Below are 23,182 nucleotides of genomic sequence, written 5' to 3'. Positions count from 1 at the left end.
GGCACGGGCCAGAGGAGCAGGAACCACGTTCCATCCGCGGAACAACGGCGGGGCCCTTTGGCTGAGGCGGGGCCGCGCTCAGAGCCGGCAGCTGCTCCCGCTCACCGCGGCGCCGCGCCCCAGACGGTGAGGTGACCCGCACAGGAGCCAGCCGCTGTCACCGCCCCTGCCGGTAACGGGCCCCGGTACCGGCCTGGGCACCTTCCCGCGGGCTCCGAAGGTTTCCCGGCCGGGGAAGCCCGGCTCGGGACTGCTTGCCTTTCCGGGCCTTTTCTCCCCGCGGAACCGGCCGGGAAGAGCACGGCCGCCACCAGCGGGCTCTCCTGTCGGGGAGCGGCTCCGCGCGGAGCCGAGCGGGCGGCGGGCTGGGCCTGCGCTCACCGCGCAGCCCTCCGCCCCGACCGCGCCCCGGCCGAGCGGCGAAGGTCGGCCGCCCGGGGCCGCGGCCCCACCACGGAGACACGTGCTCCCCGAGTCCCGCCGCCCCCTCCCCGCGCCCGGGCGCCCCGTGAGGCGGGGGCGGCCGTCAGGGGCTGCGCGCGCTCCCGCCGCGCGAATCCCGCCGCCTCCCCGCGGCCGGTAACGGGCCCCTCCGTGCCGCCACCCGCCGGGCGTGCCTCGGGCGGGGAGAGACGGAGGGAGAGGGGCGGCAGACGCCTCACCTGCGGCCGGCACCAGCGCACCCGCAGCCCTGCTCCCCGCAGCGGCGGCCCTCGACCAGCTGACACCGGCCCTCCTACGCATGCGCCGCGGCCCACGCCGGAAGCCGCCCCGCTCCGGGCGGAGCTTCACCACCTCGGCCCGCGCGGCTTCCTGCCGCCGAGGCGCGCGATTGGCTGCGCCGCACCAATGACTCCGCCCCCCCAGTCACGCGCGCCGCTGCTCCGCCCACGTCTCCCCCCCCCCGCCCCTCGGGGCGAGGGGGCGGGAGCGGCGCGTGCGCGGCGCGGGCGGGGCGAGGGGGTCGAGGCGGCGGGCGGGGGCGCGCGCGGCGTGAGGTGAGGGGTCACGGGGGCGGGGCGGGCGGCGGGCGGCCCGAGGCCCATGTGGAGCGGGCGCGGGAGCAGCAGGCCGGGCACCCCGCGCTGCTCGCGCCGAGGAACGGGAGGCCGGACCCGCACCCGCACCGCCGGGCCTTGTACGCAGCCAGCGCGGACGCCGGCGCCGGCCAGGCCGCGGCCGCACCATGAAGGGGTGAGTGCGGGCCCGACGCGCCCCGCGGGGCCCGGCCCGGCCGTGACAGGGCGGCGGCGCCCGCCCGGGCCTGCCTCGGCCGCGCCGCCTCGCTCGCCGCGGGGCGGGCCTGGGCGGCGCGGCGGGCTGAGCGCGGGGCGGCGGGCGGCGCCGCGCCTCGGCGGGAGGCAGAGAGGGCCGAGCGGTGCCTGTGCCATCCCCGCTGCTATCCCCGCTGCCGCCGGGGCGGCGGGATGGGGCGCGGGGGGAGGAGTGGAGGTCGCGGCGTCTCTCCCGCCCTCCGGGAGAGGGGCCGCGCTGTGCGCGGCGGGAGGCCGGTGTCGGGGGAGGCGAAGCCGGCGGAGCTCCCTTCGCTGCGCGGCGGTGCTTTTCCGGCTGAGCGGGAGCCCCTTCCCCTCACATCGGTTCTGCTGCCGGAGCGAGAACTCTCCGTGCTGAGCCGGTGGGACGCGGCGGCTCGTCGTGCTCCGGGGCGGTTCCGGCTGCAGTGGGCTGCGAGGGCAGCGGGGAAGGCAGGGGGCTGGCGGGGCTGGCCGGTCCGTCGTGCTTGTCCGGCGGCGGAGGACCCCTGCGGGTCTGCGCGGAAAAGCTGCCGGCTTCGGGCGGGGGGTTTGCAGCGCTGCTGCCCGTAACTCCTCCTGGCACTGTTGTTGGCGTAAGGCTTCACGCGGTTTGCCGGCGGGGAGGCTCTGCGGCGGGGATGAATGAAACGAGCTGCGGGTTTGCGTCCGTTTCGGGCCTGGCTTCGTCTCTCTGGAACACATCGAGGTTTCAGACGCGTCGGCTGAAACGCTCCGGTTCCTGCTCAGCAGAGGCGGTGAGGTGCAGTGCGTGAACACGAGATCGGAGGCCTTCGGAGTCACGGCCCGCTCCGGAGGCAGACGATCCGCCTGACCTTGTGCGGGTCACTCTGGGACGGGTTCTTCAGTGTTGGGTAAATCACCTCATGTTTATTGATTTCAGCGTCACCTGTGCTCCACGAAACGTGATCCTTCTGCTCCGTGCCTCAGTTTCCTCGTACACATGAGGGAGGTTTTCCACAGCAGCTTCTCAAAGGAGTATTAAACCAGTCCCCTTGAAACTGGGGTTATGCAATGCTGGGTGTTATTATTCCAGTTTGGCAGCTTAAGGCAGGGTGAGTGGAAGCAGAAGCACTTAAGCTTTACTAAGAAATGGTAAGGGGTTTAGCTCATTAGCAATTGGGGTGAGGTCACACCGCAAGACTGCTTGATAACAGACACTGAGCTGTTTCTCGTAGCCTGTGCGCAGCTTCGGACACAGCGAGGGGCTGGCAGGTATCCATAGATAGAGTTCCTTGATGATTGCAAACAGGCTGACTCTCAGCTGGCATGGAACAGGCATGTGTTGGATACTGGGCAGTCCTTTATTCGCCTGCACCACCCTACATGAAACAGGGATTCCTGCCTCTTAGTCACCACGCAGTGAGGGTGACAGAGTTTGGGAAGGGCAGCAGCACTGGTCAGCCAGAATGAAGTGGCAGTTGAGGTGACTGGTGTGAGCAGCGCTCCTGACAAAACTGGGTTTCCTTTTCTCCTCCATCCTGCTTTGGCCGTAGGTCAGACGTGAGCTGAGTGGCAGGGTTACTGGGCTGTGAGGTGGAAAGCGGCCCCACGTGTCAGGCCGGAGCTGTGGAGCTCTCCTGGCAGGTCGCAGCCTGCGCTGTCCGCTGCGCTGCAGTATTCCCCGAGAGGCTGAGCCCTGGCTTTGCTTAGCAGTTCCCATTTCAAAGAGCTTTTTTACTTTTTGTAACTTTTTTTTAAATAAAAAGCTATGGAGGGAAAAACCCACGCATCCCTCTTCTGTTTTCCAGAGCACCAAACTTTGCTTCTGTTACTTTATTTTCACTTACACGCAGCTTTGTCACTGACTCAACTTCAGAACTGATCGCTTTCGATTATATACTTGTGTATTTCTGCTTTTCTGGTACTCCTTCATCTCTTTGAAAGAGCAGCATATTCCTGTCTTGGCACCACACTGTTGGCACCACACAGCAAGTTCTGGTGCAGAATAAAATCTTCATATTGAATCCAGGTGTTCTCTAAAAATTCAGATGGAGGCAAATAGGCCGATAGAACTCAAATTGAAAAATAACTCAATTCAAGTACAACGAGGGACTCAAAGGACTAGATGAAGATTTCAGAAGGAATATATTACATTACACAGGGGTACTCTGGAACAAAACCAAACTCTTTTTCAAGCTACAAAGAGCAGAGAAGATCCTTATAAAGCGAGCATTGTCAGAAGATAGATCTAAAGCTTGAACTCCCAACATGCAGAAACCAATGCGGTGTTCGAAGGGATCCGTCTGTCTTCAGTATCGAATCCAAGATTGTGGATCAATTTTTCTGAACAAACTGGCTCGGTCTGAGTACTTTTTCTGGGAGTGTGTGCGTTGCATAGTAACCCACACCACAAAGTGCAGGGAGAGTTTTGGAAGCACTGAGATCAGTAACATTGGCTGTAATTATGAACAGCCTGCTTTGGCAGAGAAAGAATTAGAAAAGAAACTAGCAAGTTCACTGATGTTTTGGAATTTCAGATCTAGAAGAGTTTGTGCAGTCAGCGTGCTGCTTGCAGCCCTTTCTTGGCGCTCTGGATTCAAAACAGCAAGTAGCAGTGTGCTACTAATGCACAGAGCGTTGTAGGGTCTCTGACATCAGGGGACTTCTTTTGTGAAGGACCTCTGGTTTTAGAGATAGGGAAAGATGGTTTTGCTTTCTCAGCTGCTTAAGATTTTGTGGGTTTTCTTGCATTTGATGAGTTAAACACAGCTTCTGAGCTGGTAATTGCTATTACCTCCCACCTGCTTTGGTGATACTTGTCTTTATGTTCACTCTGTCCTCATCTGTTCAATGATTTTAATAGTACAGAGACTCGTTATGTTTCTTTTTTTTTTTCTTAAATGGGAGTTGAAAAACTGAGGTAATTCACTGTTCCGTTAGTGAACTTCATGATTCTCTAGAGATTAATTTATTTTTTCTTTTTTTTTCCTAAATGTTGTTATTATCAATTCTATCAATTCTGGAATTTAAAAAAACATTTTAGAACTGGATTTGCTCTAGGAAAAATACCAGTGGGAGGGACTCAGGTCCTACTGTCTGTAGTAATTTGCCTGTTTTTGTAGAGCAGATGTAAATAATACTCCCTGTGCTTTACTGCTTTCACAGTGTTGATTCACTTGTTGCTCAGTGTTTTTGTCTTTTCTTTACAGTTGTTGTGCTACTGCTTTTAAGGAAAGAAAAGGGAAAATCTTGCATCAGTTCTCTAGCATTTGCTGGGCACTGTCTGTGGCCTTTTGATGTCTTTCAGTCAGGGTGCTCTCCTGACCTGTTTCAGTTCAGCCGAAGCCTGTAGGAATAAGTCATCCAGCCTTTCCCGGCTCCCTCACCCAAAAACCACGTTACACACGGGGTGTAACGCAGGACACGCGCCACTGTGTGCTCGTACCTGCTGTGTGATGGAGTGTCAGCTCCTCTACAGAGCATGTGTCGCATACCGAGTGCGTAGCGCGCGTTGCGAGCGGGGCCCGCTGCCTGTGCTCCCGTGCACGTGTGTTATTTTGTCACACTGACCAAACCCCTCTCCATTTTGGATGGGAAGCACCTCTGGGATTGTCACGCGGCAGCATGCGTTGAGCCGTGTGATGACAAACGGACTGGAATGGGGAGCGGAGTGACACACACGTTGTCTGCCACTGCCTTACAAAGTAACGTGCGCTGCTTTTCTGGAGGAAACCTCTGGGAGACTGCCTCTAAACCCGTGAGTGTTTGCAGGTAAGGTACCTTTTGTAGCTTCCGAGGGTCTTGACGTGTTGCAGAAGAGCCCTTCAGACTGGATGCTGCACAAAAGGTCGCTGCTGCCACGGAGAACTTGGTAATTCAGGGGCTTTGCAAGTGGAGAACTTGGTAGTTGAGAGGCTTTGCAAGCTGCTGCTGTTCCAGCTGCCTTTATCGAAGAGACTTCGCAGCTGGGGAACACTGAGCATGCCATAAAATAACAACGGTGTTTTCAAAGTGTGCCGAGTTGTTACGGATAAGCTCCGGTATCACTGCTTGTTTTGCCTGGATTCACCAAGTAAACCCTTCAAGGTCCTGAAGAAATGCATTTTTCTCACGAGAACAGGGAGGGTTTCTTTCTCTGCTCTTCCGAGTTGGCGTTACAGAGTCTGTGCAGAACTCTTGATTTGTTTCCATCCGCAAGGCCCAGTGCTAAGCTTAACGTGTATGGGAGGAAGTTCCAGGTTTGAGAAAACTGCTGGATTGTCATATGTGCTGGAGGCAGGACAAGAAAGGTAATTGAGCCTGAAAATCACTGTTTGGTTTTAGGATTATTCTGAACCTAGGAATGTCGAAGCGTGCGCTCTACTTTCTGCATTTAATTTCATGGGTAGTAAATTTAGACCTTGCTTATATGTGTGATTACAAATGGCTTGATATCGTCTAAATTAGTTTGTGAAAACTGAGTGTAGTTTATTATAGGTACTTGAACCCAGGTTATAACTCTTACCACTCTGAGTTTCAAAGTCCATAACCAGATTAAGACATCCCATGAAGCAGGAAGGATTGGGAGGATAGGAAGGTAGTTTTGGGATTGTAGCCGTTTTGTTGAAGCGCTCTAGAACCCAGCCTTGGGTTTTCAGTGGTGCTTGACCATTCACTTCTTTCTACGTGTACATGTGGCTTGTTAGTGTCTCAGTTGGCTCGTTAGGTTGGGACGTTTCCTCTGTGAAATATGTGTTATCCTTAGTTAACCACCTCATGCCACAGGCTCTGCTGCCATCTCCTGAGGACAACAGAAACGATGCACCCTCCTTTGCCACATTAAATCTCTGCTAAAATGGGGAATAATGGGTGATGGTTGAGCCGGAAAAGTACTTTTATCCAAGTGGAAATGATTCAGAACTTGAAGAGCCTGCCCATTTGGCAAGCGTGAGAATTGTCCAGACCAATAATCTGAGAAGGCACCAGATATTTTTATCCGGAGGAGGAAAGGACAGGAGAAGTGGGATCTTTGTATTTGTTTGGGAATTGATAAAAGCGCGGTACCTTGTTGCATCCCCTCTGCTGTGAGGCAGGCAGCGTCAGGATTGCTTCCTGCTCCCTGCTGCAAGAGGGGAAGGGATAGGAGTGACCTACGTGGGAGTTTTAGAGCAGCAGAAGTTTTCCAGAGGGGCATTTGAGGTGGGAAGGGGTGGGGGAAGAGAGCAGCAGTCTGTGCGTAGAAGCAGTGCTGGTTATTTGGAGGCTCTTGGACTTGACCTGAGGGCAGAGAAGCACGGCATTGAAATGGGGTAACTATGTATTTGTGTCAAAGCAGATGGAATTAATTCATTATGGGAAGGAAATGAAGTGGAGCTCTGTAGAAAATAGAGCCAAAACCATTTCCACAACACTGTCACTAGGTGACTAAGATTAAGACACTTGAATTTTCCTGGAGGCAGAGTAATTTTTTTTTTTAAAATGGATTGAAAATACCATGCTGCGTGGTAAGATCTAGATGCATGAAGTACTTCCTGAGCTCACTTGGCCTTCCTCCTCCCTCTCCCCATTCTTTTCCAGGCTCAGTGTGATTTTTGGCCCTTAGCAGACTAGAATCTCGATCCCTGAAAAAAATTCCCTTTTCAAATTCAAGTTTTCTCTTGGCACTTGAAATTTCTTGTCAGTAGAGGTCACAAATTAGGTTGAAAATTGCAATTAAAGGAGATTTGTTTGTTTCTAGCCCTTTAGCACTAATTTTTGTTTGAGAACAATTCCTTCTTATGGAAAACTGGGAATAGGTGGTGGTGGGGAAAATAGCTTTTTGTGCCTGTCAGTTAGGTGCTCGCAAGGATTGTTGCCTTGGAAGTGTTTGAAGGAAGGTGCCTAAAACTCACAGCACATTCTGTTGCTTTTTCACAGTATGTTGTTTATATAACTCATGATCTGAACATCTCAACAAACCCCGCCGACCCTAGCACTGAAATCTGCAAATTATAGGTAAAAACCCCAGTGATCTGCCGTTTTTTCCTTGCTAATCTAATGGATGCAGACGTTTGTTACGGAAGGTGTGTCGGTGATCTGTAGAAATAGTCTGTGCGGAGCAGAGAAGTGCCTTTCTCCTGACACGTCAGTTCTATAGGTTGTTACCCAGTACAGTACAAGAAGTACCCTGGAGCTGTGTGGATTTGTGTAAATCCAGCACTTTGGGAACCCAGCATCACTTCTGTGTTGAATTGGAAGGTAAGCCTCTGCCTCTGCTCTTACCTGAGGGTCACCAAGTAGGTCCTGAACGCTAATTAGTGAAGGCTCGTGGTCTCTTGGGAGGCAAGTAAGGGTTATGATTGTTCTATCTGGGGACACTGAGGATGTGAAGAGGGGCAGTAATTCATAAGATGTCTCAGGGTGTGGGTAATAGAGACACCAAGCTCATTTTGGGCTGACTTGTTTCAAACTAGTGGAGCAGTTGTGCTTTGCAATCGTGGTTCCCAATCCGAACGTTCTCACGAGCGTACTTGACAAATAAGGAAGAGTGGTCAGACCAGCAATGGAGAATGGGGACTTCTGGCAGCTCTTCACCTGCTGTGTGGTCGCAGGCAAGTGTCTCCTCTCTCACCTGGCTCTGATGCCCCTGGCATGGGCAGATGTCACTTCTAAGCCTTTACCCCGTGAGGAGCTCTGAAGCAGCAGAGTGCTACAGGCTACTGAGCGATGTATGTGCGGCTGCTTTTTCTGTTCTAGGCCAACTAACTACGTTTGTTTCTGATATTTTAGAGTTTGAAAATGCTGTCAGCTGGGCATGGTGATTCCTGCTCTTTGTGCCCACCTGCAGCATCAGACAGCTTTCCATTTTCTTGGGAAAGTTTATTTTTATTTGACACTTGTTGAACTGACCTCACTGTCTCCTCCTTGCACTTGCATAATCAGACAGCTGAGATGCTTCATGCTTGTATTTATACTTTAGCTTTAGGGTTGTCTTTTTTGTTTCTGAGATCAGAGTTGAGTTAGGTTATCTAGGTTGAAGCACAGTGAATTATCCAAATGTTAAGAAGAAGCCTTGACTGTAACGCACTGTGTATTTTCTCGTTACAAAGGAGAGAGGTGAGGAGGGTCTGAAGTGTGCCTTGGGGAATTATGATGCATGCCAGTGAAACCTATTCACACTGAGATCCATTTGAATCACAAATCTTGAGTGAAGTCTTCTGTTAATTCTGATCTTAAAATTGCTTAGCTTGCTTCTGTACATCACTGCGCCCTTCTGCAGTGCCGCCCGCAGCTGGGGGTAACTTCCAGCAGGGTACCAGGTGTCATGCAAATACGTGTTTGCAGTAATAAGGGGAGCTAAAAAAGATCAGGGGGACGCAGAAGCAAATTGGTAAGACTTTTTGCATGCTAGGCTTGTATTTATCCTTCTGGTTTTCGACAAGTGAAGCAGAGTAGATTTACAGCCCACAGGTCTTCTAGATAATTGGAAACGTACTGGTCTGCCCACAAGAACTACACGAACTTGTGTGCCTAGCAAGACAGCTCATCCGTGTTTTTCTTTTTTTTAAAAAAAAAAACACAACAAAAATCAGAACCAACCTCAAAACACTAGAGAGACTCTTGGCTTTGGAGTTCCAGCTAAGCAAAGCCACACCTTCCAGGTCTGTGGCTTTCATAGCTCTGGTTTGCTTTTGTTTTATGAGTGCATTATCCTGTCTAGACTCCTGCTTTGACTCGGAAGCCAGAATAGGAGCAGTAAAGCTCGTTGGCTGCTGAGCGGGTGACAAACCTTCTCTGAAGTCCTCTAATTTATTAGGGCCTTTTTCTCTCCTGATGGATGATACCTCAGTAAGTTCTGCGAGTTGGAGATCCAGCTCTGCTAAATTTAGCACGCCAGATGCCTTCAGCACGCCTGAGCCCAGCGATCGGTTACACCGAGATCTCTTTCAGTCAGGCACATCCCTCTGGGGAGAGACTCGCACTATTTAAAGTTGAATGAGACTGAGATTCTTACAGCATTAAGAAACTCAGAATTCCCCCTTTTCCTCCCTGATGTTGGTTTTAAACTAGTGTTCAACACCTGCTCTTTCCTGGGACTGAATTTGTTTCCTCTTGAATTGTAACTCTGGAAATTGGTTTCCTCTGTAGCTGTCATTCTGTGTAGCCCTTCTCCTTTGGTGTATGTTGAGAGGCACAAGGCAGCCTTAGCATAGCGAACGCTGCCTCATTTTGCCTGCGTTACTTCCAGTCTGAATGTGAGCCATTATAGGAAAAGAGCGTTCAAATCCCAGCCCTGTAGTAGGCTACTGGTACAGGAATGCAGCTGCAGTGGGTCTGATCAGGTTGCATTCAGTCCTACAAAAAGCACGGGGTTTTTCCAGCAAATGCTTGAAGGATCGTAGGGCACTGGCGTGCCAGAGCAGGAGCGTTAGTGCTGATGTTTCGGGCGTGCATCCACGTTCAGTAACTGATGCGTGTCACCTCGCTAGCATCCCGCTGCCATCCGGATTTCGCGGCTCGCTCCGCTCTCGCATTGCTGGGCAGCATCGCTGCACGCATTTAGTGAACAGCAGCCTTCTGCCCCAGGAACCGATCCCCTCTGCTAGTGGAGTCTGGGTGCATGTTTTCCCCAGTAACTAAATCGCAGTATGTTGCAGTTGTGACACAGGCAAACGTAGTCCTAGGCTATGTCAGGAAAATGCTTTCGGTAGAGATGGGAAAAACTTAACTGCCATTGTACAAGGCAGTAGTATTTGGGGTGCTGTAAGCAGTTTTGGTTCACCGTGCTTAAGGAAAAATTAATCTGAAGAGTTGGAAAGAAGAGGCAGTAGGAGTTAAGAGCTAGTCTTAAAGGAGGAGGCCAGGAGCTTGGCTTTAGTTAGAAGAAGGAAAGTATAAAGAGGTCCTGGTAGCTCTCCGAAAAGGCATTGGGATGGGGCGTATTGGTACCCATCAAGCACTGAGGCTAATGAGCAACAAGAGGCAGCATATGGGTAGAACTTGAGTACCTTTAGGATGGAAATCGGGAGAAAGCCTGACTATGAGGATGATGATAGCCTGGGAGCAGCCTTGCCATGAAAGGTAAGTTTAAGTGGCTTTAGAGGGCTGGTATTCCATCTAGGAAAGGGTATGGATTTGTGGAGCACTCGTAATGAGAAGCCTGATACGATCAGCCAAGAGTCCCTTGTTCCTCCACATTAAAAACAATGGCTTGGGATTGGGTGGCTGTCTCGGTCCAGCAGCTTTGACACCAAAGGTGAGTACAGTTGACCACTGCGTGCTTCACGGAGTGCCATTTGAGATGTAGGACGGCAGTAATGTGTGTCTTCTTAGGAATATTATTGGAGTAACAGGATAAAATAATCCGTTAAGGAAGGGCATGTCCCTTCAGGGCACTTGAGGCTCTGTACACATCTTTATGCTCTCTCATAGGCTAATTTGAGCTCATGATATAATTTTTTTCTTCGCAACAGCAGAGGATAGGTATTTCCAGTACAGCCCGTACCCAGCCGGAACGCGGAGGACTGGCTTAATCGGACCTTAGCTGATCCAGTGAACTTGTGTTACGGATTTGGCTGAGAGGTAACTTGAAGCAGTAGGTCTACTTGTAAATAGCAATTAAAAGAAACAAAAACCCAAAGGTATTTCCATTACTCCAGTGACAAGAAATGAGTGACCACCTCGTGCCCTTTGTTACGGGTGCTTTGTCTTGGGTCTTTCGAGGCTGAGGTAGTTTGAAGCCCTTAGGTTCGAAGCGCATGTTGTTCCGTAGATGATAAGGTGGGGCACAAAATCATCTGGGCGCTGAATGATCCCTGTGCTCCTCCTGCACACTGCGTCCAGTTTAATCGAGGGTAGGCTGGCTCTTCTGCGGAAGTGAGCGGCTCGGGGATGGCAAGGCTCTCGGCAGCAGTGCCAGCTTTCCCATGGTTTTACTCGAGGCTCTAGCGGCACTTCTGCTGCCTGTCCTCAGGTGAAGCGAGGAACTCTCATGATGTGCGTCTTCCTTTCCATGTCCTCATCTAGTTTACTTACTAAATGTTCTTGTGTGTAATAGATGTGGAGCTGATTTAATCGGCTCGTGCGATACGTTCAAATAATTTATAGTTTGAGCATACAGTATTTGAACAGGCATCTTTAGCATATTGATTTACGTGTCCTGCAGTGTTTCTCAAACCTTTTTCATATTATCCTCCAGGATAAGTTACTGGCCCTGGTGCAACTCTCGAGCAGTGAGGAAGCAGCTAGTGACAGAATGCAGGAGGCAGGCAGAAGGAGGTGGCAGGAGGCAGCAACGAATGTGGCAAGTGGTGAGAGATAGAGGGGGGAGCTCAAGAAAGTCTGTCAACAGCACCTTTTAGCCACCTACTGCTGGAACTTGTTCCTCTGCTTGGCCGCAGAGGTGATGTCTTGGCTCAGCAGGACGAGCAGCCTTAGCCTCTGCTTCTGCACTTATTTATTGCCTGTCTGAAACCTTGGTGAAGGTCCATCTTCTGACCACGTTCCCTTTCTTGTCCTGGCTGCCCCGACAATACGTTTTTGCACTGTTGCGCTGTCAGCATGAATATTCCGTAGTGACTGTCTTCTAATGCCTGATTTCTTGCTTCATTAGTAAATAATTAATTTGAAAATAATACCAGAAAACGCACTACCTGATAATAGTCTGCATCAGAGATTTTTGCTCAATTGCAGAGGGACATGCTCTGTAGCAACTTTGCCGTGAGTTCATTGTGAGCGTTCACACTAGTGTTATGGGCCTACTAGTACAAGAAAAAGTGTCACCAAGGTTAACATACGATTAACTCTTTTGGACAAGAGGTCTAGACTTCCAAGAGACAGAGCGTGAATGTGAGATTTTTCTCTTCCCTTACTGACCTCCTACTGTGCAGCTCACCTGATCTAACTGGGCTGTTGAGACCGGCTCCCTTTGATTGCCACTCTGATGCAGACTGCAGTAAAAGAGGCAGCAGGGTCTTCTCTTCACTCCTACTATGAGGTTACTGGGGTGCTCTACTCCAGCAAAACTCTCTCCCAGACACAAACACACCCGGGAACTCGCATGCCACTTTTATTCCTACCTTTTGTGAGAAAAGGGTAGCGGCCCTGCTGGCTGGGATTAGAAAAGGGCACAACTTGCCTTCTGTGTGCCTGAAGAAGCCCTGCCATGCTAGGCTGAACAGCTGTGCTAAGCTGGGCATAAACCAAGTATTGCAGTTACTCACCGCCTAATTACTATTATTTGATAGCATGCCTGTTTACAATGGGAGTACTTAGTGGTGTGAGATCATCCTTACTAGCTCAATACTTCATGTTGGAATACAGTTATCAAAGGGACTTGCGCACGTGGTGAAACATGAAGAAGGAAATATTAATGTCGATAGCAAAAATAATCTAGAAGATGGAAAAGGCTGAGAAACAAAGGGCTGGTGGAGGTAGGAGTCGCGGAAAAGAGAGCCTGCAGACTATTTCAGTACAATGTACTGGTTCGTAAGTAGAAACTTCAGAAATACGTCCCGCTGCTGTTGCTTGTAGTATGCCTGGGTATCTTGACATGGACGAGATGCGAGAATACAGGGACTTAGAACTTTTGACATTCTGGAGATCACTGTTGGAGAACATACTCTCCAGTTCCAGCGAGATGTCCCTCAAGAGACAGAGCCTGGGGCAAGCTACGAGGGCTCATGGCTTAGCAATTGCTCCTGCAGTGAGTGAGGGAAGAGACTGGTATGCTCAATGTGGTGAGGGGAAGATGAAGGGCTGCCTGGGACCACTCGCAAGCACCCATGCTGGCATGGGATGCGTGACTGCAGAGGGCTCTGGCAAACGCGCCATGAAACGTGAGACAGTAGTTCAATAGGGAAATGTCATCATTAAGTCCTAACTACTTCATTCTAAGTAGTTAGGATAATTAACTGGCACATATTAAGCTGATGGAGAATTACAAACGCATGAACAATCCACTAGTCAGTGCTAGGTGGTGCTCTGAAAGGTGGGCCCTGCTCAGGGTTGTTCAGCTTCTGCAGGGCTCACTGGGGACATTGTCTGGCACCGTCACGCCAGCGCGGGCAGCGATGATCCTGAGGCCTTTGCAGAACCGAAGGCTCTGTTCTCTGCTGTGAAAGAGAAAGAGAAAATGGGTGTAAGGGCAAGTTGTGTTTCTTGAAGTAAACGTTAAGTGCTCCGTTCCTGTGGCTTTTTCGGATGGTTTTGCAGGCTGCAGTGCCACGCCTGGAAAGCGTCGTGCATTTATCACCCGCCGTGGTAGCACCAACTAAAACTGATACATCTGGAGCACTAAGTGTTTAAGGGGTTTTGAGGTATAATAAAGGTCAGTTAATAGAGAGAGATTATACCCGGCATTGTTTGCTCCAGTTCTTGAAGAAAACAGTTATTGATTCTTTTTTTCACTGTATTATGTAAATTCATCTGGGCAGTTGTGTCCCAGGCGTCAACCGATTGGAAAAAACAAGCTGCCTAGGCACAAGGGGCATTGGGAATGGAAAGCACCTACTGCACTGGAATGAACTTTGAAGCCTGGCGTATGAGGATCTTAGAAATATGATCTTTTAAAAAAAAAAAAAAGACAAACAGTATCTTTACCAAAGTGTTCAGGCAGAAACCAGTCGGGTTGCCTGAATGTGTTCAGTAAAACAAGGCTGAGATGACCCCAGAATTGTGTCTGTTTCTAACTCAACACGCATTGGCTTTACCTGCCTGTGTGGTCTGGTGACCATTTGGAAAGATGTTTTGATTATTTGGGGGTTTTATGTTTCATTCTTGTAGTCTTTGTAAAACTGTCTACCTGCACCCATGAAATTGGCTTGGGGGAATATGAGCACCTATTTTATTTGTTCTTAAATTTGCTTCTGTATATGTAGTGTTCCTGTCAGGAAGTTAGTCTTAGAAAAGGGAGAAGCCTGATCTGTTTCTTTTCAGAATAATTCGGTGCAGTACTGGTATTTTAAAGTTGTGATTCTGCTCTCAGTCAGCAGGAGGAATGACTTGAGTGCTGATCGTAACAGATGCTTTTTTCACCTTGAGAGTGACATGCGTGTGTATTGACAGGCTTAAGAGGAGCTTGCTGCACATAATATTGTTGCTTTTTAGGGACAGATGTCTAGTAATGACTTAGTCTTTGCCTAAGCACAAGCTTTATGTTGATAGGTGTAAAATTAGGGCTGTCTTTGAAGCATGTGTAAGGACTTAATGTTCTTGGTCACTGTTCTAGCCACATGTCACTCACATCTTTTTCTTATTTCCCTCCGTCCATGGTCTTGATGATCAATGAGGAAATGAATGGGATAAAGGTTAAACTAATGCTCCTACAGAGATTTGTGTTTTCTTGTCTCCCACTCGATAAAACCACACGTGCACAGTGTGTTAAGTGTGGCCTGAGAAACTTGTGACTGTAGAGTACCAGCTGAAATGGGGTTGGGGGTTAAAACAGAAGACTTTAACTGTATGGGTTGAACGTTTCAGTTCAGCTGTGGATTGAACTGCTTGTTAGGTGAGACAGTTCTCTAAGCATAAATAAAATAATTTCTGGTATCCATAGAAATTTTGCGGTGTGTCAGATGTTAAGCATGTTTTGATTTGTTCCAGTAGCCGGATCGAGCTGGGAGATGTGACGCCACACAACATTAAGCAGCTGAAGAGGCTAAACCAGGTCATTTTTCCTGTCAGCTACAATGACAAGTTCTACAAGGATGTACTGGAGGTTGGCGAACTAGCCAAATTAGGTACAGATGTTCTTGCCAGTAATTGTGGGCTATGGTGGCAGAAGCGTTCACCGTTGCTGTCCATAATGGTTTTGAATAGTAGATCCTTCTATTTTGTTGTTTCACATAATGAAAAATAACTGTTTGGGAACCTCAAAAAGCCACAGTCCCAACCTCAGAGGGTTTGTGTCCTAAATAGATTCCATTTTGCTGGGAATAGGCACGTTTTCTGTTACAGCAGAAAGCTTGAGATGTGTGTTGCCAGTTTACCTCCTGATGCCACTGTTAGTTGCTCTGAACTTGTCAGAGCACCGTTGGTACCTTCACTCCAAGTGTTAGCCACGATCCGTCGTTTTATCTGGGTGGGAGAATTAGGAAGAGGGATGGAAAGAGGATACAGGGCCTACATGAAGGAGCTGTGTGTATGTCCAGTTTGAGACGTGTGACTGATAACACTTTGTCCCCCCGACAGCCTATTTCAACGATATTGCCGTGGGAGCAGTGTGCTGTCGGGTGGATCACTCCCAGAACCAGAAGAGACTGTACATCATGACGCTCGGATGCCTGGCACCCTACCGAAGACTAGGAATAGGTAAGCAGGATCCTTAGGATCTGAGTCATCAGAGAGCCCGGATTGCCGTGCAGCCATCCAAGTGCTCTTTCAGAGTTTCACCAAGACAGCGCACTTTCAGACCACTGATTTGTCTGGAAGGGACTTTGGGGAAAGAGTATGATTTATGTTGCGCTCTTTTCTTCCTGCCTTTCAGAAACAGACTTTTTATACAACTGTCTAATTCAGGATTTCAGATTATTTTAATCTTAATCAGATTATCATACTGTGATGTAAATACTCTGCTTCTATAGATGTGAAAATTGATGCAGAGAGACATGAAATAATTTGTCAGAGGTACGCAGTTAGTATGCAAGTCATGTGTAAGTAGAACACAACATTCCTTCATCGGGTTATCTCTTCATTCTTTCAAATGAAGGTTTTCTTCTCTCTATTCCGTGTTTTTCACTACTGATTATTGCTGCTCAGGGCAGTACCTGCTTTCTGTCTATACTGCAACTAGTTCTTTTCTCCATGTTGCAAATCCATAGGCCAGATTAATCAAGACCTTACTGTAACCTGTTTGCTTTGACAAACTGGAATGAAAAGATAACTGGATTTTAAATAATTTTACCAGGTCTTTATTAGAAAAACTTACCAGTGCTCTCACTGCATTATACATTGCTTCGGCCATATTTTGAGTTGGGTTTGAGACCTTGGAGGTAGTATTTAAATAAGCTGCTTTATACAGATACTTCTGTGCTGTTGTTTTTTTTTTCTCCAAAGAAACAATGAATTAAATTTTGCGAGCAGTCAGAAGGATAGTGAAATCCTTATACACCATGGTTTATTTGCCTTTCCTAGTTTTCACAAGCTCTGTAATTTTAGCCTACCTAGGGTTAACCCACCTCTCCTCAAGAAACCCCTTAGCTAAGTACAGACTTGATTGTGCACTTCTGGTTTTCTTAAGTATCTCTTTATCTTTGGCAGGAACTAAAATGTTGAATCATGTCTTAAACATCTGCGAAAAAGATGGCACTTTTGACAACATCTATCTGTAAGTAAAGGAGTTACTCTCATGCGTTTGTGGAGGGGTGATAGAGGCATGTGTGGGAGCAAAGGGAGGGCGATGTACGAGCACTGTTGGGGGGTATTTCAGTGGGGTCATGGGACACGCGGTAAGTACTAGCAAGAAAGTTGGGGGTCATATTCTGGGCTTGTCGTGTGATGCTGAGAACCAAAAGCTTGTGTGCTTTAGCAGGGCTTCTACAAATTCGCCGAATTTAAAAGTGGTTTACTTACAAAATGATGTTCTATAGCAGAATTACAGTGTATGACTAAAAAAAAAATTTTGTGAACGATTTTTTGGTTTTCACCGCACAGTGTTGTCCTTAGAATGGAAAATACTGCGAGTCTTGCAGGCAGTTGTGATGCATTTGCTGTCTGTCTTTTGTGACAGCACCCTGTGGGTTAGAGCCCCAGGTGAGCACCCCTTGGGAGCACTCAGGTTCACGTTCGGGCACAAGGCCCAGCTGCTCGTTCCTGTTCTTGCCCTCCGCCAGGTCAGCCGTGTGCGTGGCAGCACAGCCAACTAGGGCAGTGACCTGACCCAGCTGGGGAAGCTACTTTCTGTTTGGTTTCTGGGTCTTGGTTTTGGGTTTAGTGTGGGGTTTTGGGGTTTTCTTTGGGGGGAGAGGTGTGGTGGTGTCTGGTTTTTGTGGTTTGTTTTTTTTTTTTTAAATCAGCTGCATGTCTGCGTACGCACTTGGCATGATGCAGACCTGAGAACAAGCACTGGGGTAGAGGACGGGGCTGCCTAAAAGAGCACCACCATCCTAACAGATCCCCGTGGAAATAGAGCCTAAAATCCATAGATGCCAAAGCTCTGCCTTCCCTTCGCTGCTGGCTGCATGCTTATACTTCTTGTGCACTGCCAGGGATAATGCCACGGCAGGTCTGGCTGCCACAGAACTGCACCCCGAATTGTGGCCAGGGCTGCTGAAGGTGCTTGGTGAGGAGGGTTTCATGTGCTGGTGTCACTGCAAACAGAATGACTTTTTCCTCGAGCTTAGTCCACCTCTGCCAAGGAGGTGCAAACTCTTCCAGGTCCTCTCCTGCTGTAGCTTTGTGCCATCTCTGTGGGAGGAACCGGTGTTTTCAAGAGGAGTCTGAGTAAAGCAGCTTTTGGCTTCTCTTGCTGCCCTCCTGCCCCGGGAGTGGTGACGAGCTCTGACGCCTGCTGGTTGGCACAGCCTTTCCTTTTCGCTTTTGCACATCGCTGTGTGCACAGTGGAGGAACTGTTTGCTGGTTTTAGTGCAAAACCCAAATCCTTCGCAATCCTTCTTTCACTTCCCAGGGTGGGACTCTGAGATGACAACAAATAGCCCCGAAGTTGGTGTAACAAAGTTGTACAAGTGGCCCATTGATTTTATTACTGTGCCTGTTGCTTCTGTGTTTTCTGCCTGAACACACTGTGCAGCTCAGCACCGAATTTGATATCGGTGGCTGAATTTGTCGTTATTATGAAGTTTCCTTTTAGCTATTTGGTGTTTATTGGGCTTAACAGGAAGCTCTCTTTATTTTGTTCTGCTGTTGCTTCCAGAGTTGCTTTGGTTCTACGGTTATGTGGCATGTTGTCATGACAGAGTGATTCATGAGCTTGTGCAGTGTCCACTGAATTTTGGGAGTGTTTAATGAATGCCTTTTGCTGAGCCAAACCTTTTTTTTTTTTTGTTTTTTTTTTTGGATAGAACTTGTGCAAATAAATGTTCTGGTCGCTTAGAGTGAAGAATCGAGGGCTGTTTGTTCTGGAGGCCTTGAAATTCTTGGAATGTACTAGTAAGATCTGTAAAACTCTGGGAAGATAGATAAAAGAGAAGCGACTTTGTAAGTCCATAGGGCTTCTTCGTGCTGCCATAGGCTTTTGGGTAGTTAGCAGTGAGCCAGGAGTTAACATCTTCTCAAACACCACTGCCAGTTTTCATGTTGCGCCATGCAGGGATCATCCCTCAGACTGTTCTGGTCATCCAAGAAGTGTCACTGCAGGAAGTTTAAATTGGCTCTGCAGTGAAACTTTTTTATATATTTCCACAAAATATCTGTCAGTTGGAGATTAAGAAAGATTGAAATTACTGAGCTAGTAATGCTTCAGAGTCTCTCTGCTATTTGTGTTCCTTAAAAGAGCTTCACCGAGGGGAAACGTTTGCCGCGTCTCAGAACGATTGCCGCAGGCTGTCGGGGCGCTGTGCGTTAGCTCAGGGTTGCTTTGGAAGGACCAAAATTTCCAGTCCTGCATTTACACCATCGTTCCTGTCTCTGTCTGATCCCTGGCTGTTCCGAGTGTGGAGGCAGACCGCTGTCCCGCCGAAAGTCTGATGCCTGTCTGTCTGTCTGTCCTGCTCTCTGTCCCAGGCATGTCCAGATCAGCAATGAGTCCGCAATTGACTTCTACAGAAAGTTTGGCTTCGAGATCATCGAGACGAAGAAAAACTACTACAAGAGGATAGAGCCAGCAGATGCTCACGTGCTGCAGAAAAACCTCAAAGCCCCTTGTCTTGGCCAGAACGCAGATGTGCAGAAGACCGACAACTGAACAAAACCCCAATGAACACTTTCTTGCACTTGCTTGTCGCCAAATAAGGAAAGAGAGGCCTCTTGATTTTTTTCTTTTTTTTTTTTTTTTTATTCTACCCCTTCATCCTCTTAATTTTTTTTTTCCTTGTCCTCTCTCCAACAAAATGTAATGCTTCTTCCAAGGATTGTCCAATCATGTTTGGGGTTGGGTGGGTTTTTTTGAGCTCTTCTTTCTGTTTTATTTTGGGGGGTTGGGTTTTCTTTTGGTTTGGTTTTGGTTTTTTTTTGGTTGGGGTGGGAAAAGGCGTGCAGATCTCTTAAGTTTGAGGTGTGAAGGGCTTGAGCGGGTTATCCTGATGACAAGTTTCCTTCAGAATTATCTCTTTCAGTAAGCAGAATGTAAATCCAATGGGGAGAAAAAAGGAAAAGCAATATCTTATCCTTTGACTCCTACATTATTGTGTTTTTTTATAACCTACAGGGTACTTTACTCCCCGCCCCCAACCTTTGAATGTTACTTCAGTACTTCCCACTCTTCCTCTTAATTCCCCCCGCCTCAAAAAACTGTGTTTAGTTCTTCCCAATTTTTTTTTGAGTATGGCTTTTTCCTCCATCTTTTGCTCAGAAGGGCAGGCTACTTTACCATACGTTTTCACTCTGCCTGGGCTGATCTTTTTTGAATGCTTTTTTTTAAATACTCCTCACCCAAGCTGGTGCTACACTTCTTAACTGACCGAGAGGAGGGTTCGGAGTGGTCTTTGTTTTTTCTTATTTTCATTTCCCCACCTCCCAGCAGACTTCTGCCAGAGTAGGAGCTAGATCTGGTGTTGGCAAGAGTAACCTTGTAAAAATATGAACCCTGAGGCAAGACTCTTGCTTTAAAAATGGGTGAAATGCTGGAGAGCTCATCGAGAGTTAGTTTCGTCTGTGGTGTTGGGATGGGAAAAGTGACTGTGACGACCTTAGCGGCTCTGATCCCATAAGGCAAGCACCCATCTCCAGATAAATTTGTTACAGCTACTAAAATCTGTGGCGACAAATCTGAGATGAGGCAAGGGCTGAGGAAACCAGGCAGCGAGGCTGAGAAGGCAGACACGAATCTGACCCTAACCACGTAGCTTTGCAGGGGTCTCCTGGATTTGCTTGGGATTGGCTTGGCTTGCTGTGTTCGTGTGCTCCTTCGGGAGCAGGTGGGGAAGGACTGCACAGTTCGCTCCTTTGAAGGTTCTTTTCCTCTTTCCCTGTTCAGTGGTGGTAATGCAGTTCTCCTCTCGTGAGAGGGTATTCCTGGAGCATCAGAGAAAGCAGCATATATTAGAGCATTTTATGGGTTTGGAAAATAGGCTGACTGGCTTCTTCCTAGTACTGTAACCTCAAAGCTACGGAAAACTCTACTAAGCTCTGCTTCGCATCCTTTCATGCTTTGTTTGCGCGAATACCAGTGCTCCTTTCTACGCACTGTTGCCAGCGATTTTATGTATGCCAATACAAACACCAACGTGAGCTTGGACTCTTCTCCAGGCACCTGGGAAAGTGCACTGAGCTGAGACAACACCAACCTGGCCATCCCCCCGGTACACCTTGAACTGTATTCCTTTCCTGTTTGTTTTTTAAAGTTGAAATCTGCATCTTGGATTCATCCGCTTGGAAAGCCTCCGACCTGCCATGCACGCTGTGGCATCCGTCTGGCTCGTAGGTGCTGCCCCGTCGCTCGAGGGTGACGTGGGAGCCGAGGATTGCGAGACGGGAGCTGCGGCGAGGCGAGGGGCGGCAGCCCTGGGCGCGCGTTACGTGGTCTCTGATGCCCGAGGGGCGGCTATACAAGCTGCTCCAGAATTACTCCTCCTTTCCCAGAGGCGTGTAGCCTTTGTCGAGAGTGCATCTTGACAGACCTGCGCTGGAAAATGGCTGCTCTCATTTGCTGGGTTTGCACTAACTGAGTCCTGGGGATGGGCAGGTCTCTGACAGCAGAAGCCCCTCCGCGTGGCCTGAGCACCCGTGTTCGCGGCGCTCGGTGGCAGACTCCGGCTAGAAAGATGCAAATGGTTTCCTCGGCCAGAGGCAGCCTGGTTCTGACAAAAGCTCATTTTTAGTACTGCCAGGGCCTGCTCGCACTGGTTACGGTGGCAGTTCCAGCATCTTTCTAGAAAGGGACGTCCTGAAGCACAATGAGCCTGTTCTATGCCAACATAGTTTCCCTGGCCATCTGTAGACCAAACCAAGAGAAGTATGTGGGGGGAGAGAGACAGTATTGTACTCGAGGATGTGCGTGCAGCACAGCTGTTACTCAGACCATAGCTGCCTCTGGTGCCAAGCAAAGTGCTCTTCATTCTTCTAGAACTAAGTGGTAAGTGTGTGGGTTGGGTAGCTGGGTGTGGGGATATGGACTCTTAGGATTTGCTGTTGTCGTAGGCTTCCACGAATCGGTGTGTTTCACAGACAGTTTTCCTTCAGGTTTAAAAGTACGAGTCTGATGTCTGAACTTACTTGGATTAACCTTTGTTTCTGTCTCTTCTTTTTGCTTTGGGCTGCCATCATTCTATGAATGTATCCCTGAAAAAAATTCTTAAAAGCTCCTATTCCACAGCAAACCTGCCTCATTGTAACTTCCAATAAAACGTTTTGTGGGAGGTGGAAGAGAGAGTAACCACGAATCTAAGACTCCCTTTTCCCAGGCTGTTAATCCTGGAAAACAGTTGTTGAACCTTGAATACAAGGTGTAATCTAAATCTCACAGAAAGCTGTGTTCCCTGTACACGGACGAGGGCAGTGAAGGTCAGCAGTTCCGGATGACAACCAGTTGTATTTGATTAGTAGGTCGTGCTGAACTGGGAGAAGAATGCTGTACCTGAGCGCTGTACCCAGAGACACCGCACCTGTGTGCAGTACGGGCTCGCTGCAGAGAGCCCCAGTTGCTGTGGTTGTTGCTGCGGCAGGACCTCCTCTTAGCTTGCAAATAACAGCTTATGAACAACGAAATTTTTAGAAGTTGGGAGTCTCAGTGGGGGGAAAAAAAACAACCCACCAGCACTTCCTGTTCTGGATGAAGATCTAGCAAGGAAAATGTATATGATTGACAACTTTAGAGTGTAAATTGTGGGTATACGAGTTATTCCGGAATCTCTGCTACTGGTTTTGTCATACCTCAGTTGAACGATGAAGATATTGCCTACAAAAAGACTCCTGGTAGAGGAGACCGTGGTACGGGGGGAAAAAGAATCATCCAGGAGAGAGTTCCCTCATTTTGGGGAGGGGGAAGGGAGAGGTTTTATTTTGTGTACACAGAAACTGGCTGAGTTTACATGATGCAGCTAATGGTTAAACCCACCACCTAAATATGACACACTGTTAAAATTGAAACAAACTTCTGTGATATTTCATTAAATCTTGATGGTGCCCTGTGTCTAGTGAAAATCTGATCCCCCAAATGGTTTTATGCTCCCCCGTGTTGTAATCCAGGGTCAGCTGCTATGCACAAAGTCTGTGTTGTGTGAAGCATCTGCTGACTTGGATGTTTCTTTTGAATCTGCAACTGCTTCCTGGTTAATTTGGCCAAGACCAGCCCGGTCTCTCGGGTTACCGTTTAGTGGGAGGTGTGCTGTGTGCAGTTTACAGATGCATTCTCGATGTTATGAGTTAAGTTGCAGGGGGAGCAAATTCTTCACAATAAAACGGTCCATTTTTAATCTGTACCATTGCCCTTGTTGTACATCAGGAGCATGTTTTTGTTTTTCTCAAACTCTTTAGAAATACCGTTCAGAATAAACGTGCACTATTTGAGTTACGTCATTTACAACTTGTCATGTGCATTTTTTTTGCAGTCCAGCTGTTTCCCTCTGAAATCAGATACAGAATATTCCTCGGGTGCTTCCTGAACTGTGTGGCTCGGCAGATTTCTGACAGGAATTGAGAGCTGGGCTGCTGTGGGGAATGCCATGGGTGCCGGACAGCTGCGGAGAGTGGGGTCTGTGTGTTTGTTTTCCCTGAAGTTAGGAGCCTTTTCTCAGAAGTCCACCACCTTGTGGGGTGGGGGGGAGGACAGGAAGAACAACTGTCCTGGAATATTTTTGCATCGACTAGTGAACAGTCTTGAGACAAACAGACCAGGCATCAAGAACTCTGTTTTGGGGTTTATAGGTTAAATGTTTTAAAGTATTCAAATTAA

The 23,182-nt window shown here is 48.6% G+C and overlaps 1 protein-coding gene across 2 annotated transcripts; it reads left to right on the top strand.

Annotated features, from left to right (window-relative positions):
* Window positions 1-1,171: 1,171 nt before the first annotated feature.
* On the top strand, window positions 1,172-22,726 carry NAA50 (N-alpha-acetyltransferase 50, NatE catalytic subunit). 2 transcript variants are annotated; one of them, XM_086616529.1, is made up of 5 exons: window positions 1,172-1,194; window positions 14,778-14,914; window positions 15,366-15,485; window positions 16,434-16,500; window positions 18,856-22,726. In XM_086616529.1, the coding sequence occupies exons 1-5, from the start codon at window positions 1,187-1,189 to the stop codon at window positions 19,034-19,036; spliced, it is 513 nt and encodes a 170-aa protein (XP_086472655.1). In that variant the 5' UTR covers window positions 1,172-1,186; the 3' UTR covers window positions 19,037-22,726. The 2 variants fall into 2 exon arrangements, with proteins under 2 accessions (XP_086472655.1, XP_086472665.1); XM_086616539.1 differs by having other exon boundaries at window positions 1,176-1,194; window positions 14,781-14,914.
* Window positions 22,727-23,182: the final 456 nt, after the last annotated feature.

The sequence above is a fragment of the Tauraco erythrolophus genome, chromosome 1 (genome assembly GCF_009769465.1).
Source record: "Tauraco erythrolophus isolate bTauEry1 chromosome 1, bTauEry1.pri, whole genome shotgun sequence".
NCBI classification, from domain to species: domain Eukaryota; kingdom Metazoa; phylum Chordata; class Aves; order Musophagiformes; family Musophagidae; genus Tauraco; species Tauraco erythrolophus.
Note: the sequence above shows the minus strand (reverse complement) of the source record. Positions and strands in the feature narration are given on the sequence as shown.